Source organism: Ammodytes marinus (assembly GCF_949987685.1).
Source record: "Ammodytes marinus genome assembly, chromosome: 12".
Lineage (NCBI taxonomy): Eukaryota > Metazoa > Chordata > Actinopteri > Uranoscopiformes > Ammodytidae > Ammodytes > Ammodytes marinus.
The window spans coordinates 29,177,274-29,182,273 of NC_137216.1; the positions used below are offsets into that span (position 1 = coordinate 29,177,274).

Here is a 5,000-nt window from a genome sequence, read left to right on the forward strand (position 1 = left end):
AAGAAAATATCATCAGCTAATTCTTGTTTCCCCTTATTTCCTTTCCCTGGTCATTTTCTCACTTCTGCTTTGCTACACATGCTGACCGAGCACTTTCCTATTTGGTGAAAGTCCTGTCTAATATGGATCCTAACAATACACAAGACAGAAACCAGGGCTGGGAATAATATTATAGAATACTCCGATTTCATTCAAAATAATTTTTTAGATGCAAAATGATTCCCGATTACAAACTGATTTCTCGAGGTTGCTCGTGTTGTAGTGGTTAGAAATGAAAGCAAATTAAATTAAAATCCATGTCTTGTCCATCTACATGTTGTAGGTCTATTTTAATGTGACGCTTGTAATTAAAGGCAGGCCAACATTACCGGCTGCAGAGATAATATACGATATATATATTGATATAAAAAATAAAAATACATATATTTTTTTAAATTAAATAATTCGTTATGTTTTATTTTAATTGTTTATTATTTTGCAAATTTTGAATCGTTTTAAAAAAAATTGTAGAAAATAAAAATCAGGAGTAGCTTCCCCCCTCCCCCCTCTTTTATTTGAATTTTTTTTATTTTTTTTTATTTATTTATTTTTTATTTTATTTTTTTTTCATATTGGTTGTTTGTTTTTGTTTCTTGTTGTGTGTGTTTGTGTTTCTGTTTCGTTTCTGTTTTTTTGTTTCTTTGACGTTGTGTATTGCTTTGTGTATTGCTTTGTGTATTGCTTTGTGTATTGCTTTGTGTGTTGATTTCTTAATGCAGGACTGTTTGTGATTGGGTGGGATATGTTCGGGAGGGAAAAAAAGGGGAAAAAAATTAATAATCCATTGTATTACAGATGTTGGATACTTTGTGATTTAATAAAAAAAAAACTTTTAAAACGAAAATAAAAATCATTATTTTTTTTATTTTTTTTCACAAGCTAACAGAAACCTAAAGGACCAAATCACTTACTGAACCTTTAATATAGTTATGTTTTAATGTGCATCCTAACAATAGACACAGCAGAAGTCTATTTCGCCTATTGCTATTTATTAAGATAACAGTATAGCCTACCTGTGGCCCTGCTTCCTTGTGCTCTGTCAGCCTGCGAGAGTCTTTGAGCAGAAGAACTTCGTCATTCTTCAGGCCGTGAACGTGAAGCGATCGCAGCAGCTCACACAGACCAGCCGGGAGGGACGACAGGGCCTTTAGAGGGAAGGAAAGAGACACAATACATTAAAGGAATACTTCACCCATACGGAACCGGCGTTCTATCATTATAAAATCACTATTATAATATAATGAATGAGGTTTTTCTTCCCTCAGTCTTCCCTTGGCCCAGCTGTCCTGTTAATCCTAACCCTACATTGTACCCATGCGTGATGTAACGCATGGGTAAATGTAGGGTTAGACAGTGAGACCATAAAACACTCTTTCTGCCTTTTTCTCAGGCTAGGATGAACCGATTTCTTAAATGTTTGCACATGTATACTACATAGGATCTCAGAGTTCAATACACCTTCATATTCCCACTGGTTAAGTCGGGCATTAACTTTTAGGTCAAAAACTCAATTATAAGACCTACAAAACATACAAAATGTCTCATAAATCAGACAATTAACAACATATGAACAAATCCTTCTGTAATAACCTTCAGAATAGTGCTGAGAATGATTATGGAAAGTTTAGTTGATGTAAGTGCTTTAGAAGTTGATATTTTTTGTGAACGTACCTGTTGGGTGACATCTTCCCCTTCACACTGTCCAGGCAGACACACAAAATGGATCTAGAAACAGAGCACATAGACAGTTGACAGTAAGTCAGTGTTAATGTGTGTTATATTTGACTGTGGCATTCTGTGTGTGTGTGTGTGTGTGTGTGTGTGTGTGTGTGTGTGTGTGTGTGTGTGTGTGTGTGTGTGTGTGTGTGTGTGTGTCTGTGTGTGTGTGTGTGTGTGTGTGTGTGTGTGTGTGTGTGTGTGTGTGTGTGTGTGTGTGTGTGTGTGTGTGTGTGTGTGTGTGTGTGTGTGTGTGGGTGTGTGTGTCTGTGGGTGTGTGTGTATGTGTGTGTGTCAGTCTGTCTGTCTGTCTGTCTGTCTGTCTGTGAGTGAGTGAGTGAGTGAGTGAGTGAGTGAGTGAGTGAGTGAGTGAGTGAGTGAGTGAGTGAGTGAGTGAGTGAGTGAGTGAGTGAGTGAGTGAGTGAGTGAGTGAGTGAGTGAGTGAGTGAGTGTGTGAGTGTGTGTGTCTGTTTTGAGTGACTAACCTCAGTCAGTCTTGTGGTGTCTCTGGTTGGCAGTTCCAGACCAACGCTGCATAACTCCTTCTTATTCCTCAGCAAACTCTTCACACACTGTGTCCCACTGTCACGTACAGTCTGCACACACACACACACACACACACACACACACACACACACACACACACACAGAGAGAGACACACACACACACACAGAGAGAGAGAGACACACACACACACACACACACACACACATAGAGAGAGAGACACACACACATAGAGAGAGAGACACACACACATAGAGAGAGAGAGAGTTAGGGACACACACACACACATAGAGAGAGCGAGAGAGAGAGAGAGACACACACACACACACACACACGCAGTGGGTTTTAAGACCAAATTATATGGTTAACCCAAAAAAAAATATCAAGAAAAACAAATGTATTAGGCCGTCACTGACTGTAGCATGTATGAATGGTGATTCCAAAAAAGGACTGGATTCTTAGCTTCCTCTGCCTGCTTGTACACACATTTTACTAAACATTGGAAGTGATTATATTATGTTAAAGGTACAGTGTGTAATATTAGTGTATTTAGCATCATCTAGGGGTGATGGTTCAAGATTGCAACGCTCCCTTGCTAACCCCCTCACTTTGGGGAGAATATACAGAAGCTACGGTGGCCTTCAAGGACAAGAAGCTAGCCCTATACACACTGCACCTTTATAATTGCTGTGAACACGTCTCATCACATTAGACAAACTGCAATTAACATGTTGCAACTTCAGACCAGAGCACAAAAAAACAATAGTTAAAAGTGGAGTATTGTATCATAATATTTTTTTAGTTTAAGATAACATCAACATTACAAGAGCTTGAATGCTTCTTGCATTTAAAATAAAGATAAACAAGAAATCTACGTTGAAATATATATAGCTTAGCTGTAGAATAAAATGCAGTGTTGCAACAGACAGACACACACACACACACACACACACACACACACACACACACACACTCTCTCTTACCTCTTTGCGGACCGAGGCTCTGGACCTCATTGGGACTCCTCTAATACGGGAACAGGAATCCATCGCTACAGCCGCTCACCTGCAGAGATCAAATTTCAAATCGAGATTTTAAAAAATTAACAGAATTTCAGGCTCTTTTAATGAATTTTAGTAGAATAAAATGCAACTGCTGAAATACAGAGAGGAGAGACAGACAGTATAGTCTTAGTTTCACACAGCTGGGACTTTCGCTTGAGGTTCTATCAACAGACAGACACACACACACACAGACACACACACACACACACACACACACACACACACACACACACACACACACACACACACACACAGACAGACACTCACACACAGACAGATACACACATATACACACACACAAACACACACATATACACACACACACGAACACACACACAGCTAGAAAGTATTAACCTTCACAAAAAGGGCCAGATGTCAACAACTTGCTAGAAGACACCGACCCCTATCACACGCACACACACACACACACACACACACACACACACACACACACACACACACACACACACACACACACACACACACACACACACACACACACACACACACACACACACACACACACACACACACACACACACACACACACACACACACACACACACACACACACACACACAAAAAGTTCCACGTGAGATCTGTGTTGCTGGTTTCATGCTACTCAGCTGTCTCACCCACAACCACAGTAACCACGGCAACAATCACATGACAAAATGCAATGGCAGTATCAGTGTGTGTGTGTGTGTGTGTGTGTGTGTGTGTGTGTGTGTGTGTGTGTGTGTGTGTGTGTGTGTGTGTGTGTGTGTGTGTGTGTGTGTGTGTGTGTGTGTGTGTGTGTGTGTGTGTGTGTGTGTGTGTGTGTGTGTGTGTGTGTGTGTGTTAGTCAACAAACAGAGAAATATCACACCGTCCCTGCGTTCCAATCCCCATACTTCCCTACTATTTAGTATGCCAGAAAAAGATTTAGGATGTCCTGAATACATGCAGGTCAATTGTAGTATGCTGAAAATACATAAATGCCCCACTAACTCCAATAGCATTTTGGAGTATTCGTCTTTATTTTTGACATTTCTCGACATAATGAAAAAAAATCTTCCTTATCTGATTTTTTTTTTCTCTCCTGTCTGTGGCCCTAAAACTCTTCTGTACTTTAGTATGTAGTGTAGTAAAAAGACTAAAACTCTTCTGTACTTTAGTATGTAGTGTAGTAAAAAAGACTAAAACTCTTCTGTACTTTAGTATGTAGTGTAGTAAAAAAGACTAAAACTCTTCTGTACTTTAGTATGTAGTGTAGTAAAAAGACTAAAACTCTTCTGTACTTTAGTATGTAGTGTAGTAAAAAAGACTAAAACTCTTCTGTACTTTAGTATGTAGTGTAGTAAAAAGACTAAAACTCTTCTGTACTTTAGTATGTAGTGTAGTAAAAAAGACTAAAACTATTCTGTACTTTAGTATGTAGTGTAGTAAAAAGACTAAAACTCTTCTGTACTTTAGTATGTAGTGTAGTAAAAAAGACTAAAACTCTTCTGTACCTTAGTATGTAGTGTAGTAAAAAGACTAAAACTCTTCTGTACTTTAGTATGTAGTGTAGTAAAAAAGACTAAAACTCTTCTGTACTTTAGTATGTAGTGTAGTAAAAAGAAAGAGTATGTGATTTGGAACGCAGGGTGTGTCTTTATCTACTGTTCTCTTATTGTATGCCCCATTTGCCATCATCT

The 5,000-nt window shown here is 38.7% G+C and overlaps 1 protein-coding gene across 1 annotated transcript in view; it reads right to left on the reverse strand.

Moving 5' to 3' along the window:
* akap11 (A kinase (PRKA) anchor protein 11) overlaps window positions 1–5,000 on the reverse strand; it is a 32,634-nt gene that overhangs the window by 24,098 nt on the left and 3,536 nt on the right. Inside the window, 4 exon segments of the mRNA XM_080037951.1 lie at window positions 1,053–1,184; window positions 1,711–1,764; window positions 2,241–2,351; window positions 3,244–3,322. Coding sequence (XP_079894077.1) covers window positions 1,053–1,184; window positions 1,711–1,764; window positions 2,241–2,351; window positions 3,244–3,306 — 360 coding nt within the window. The 5' untranslated portion in view covers window positions 3,307–3,322.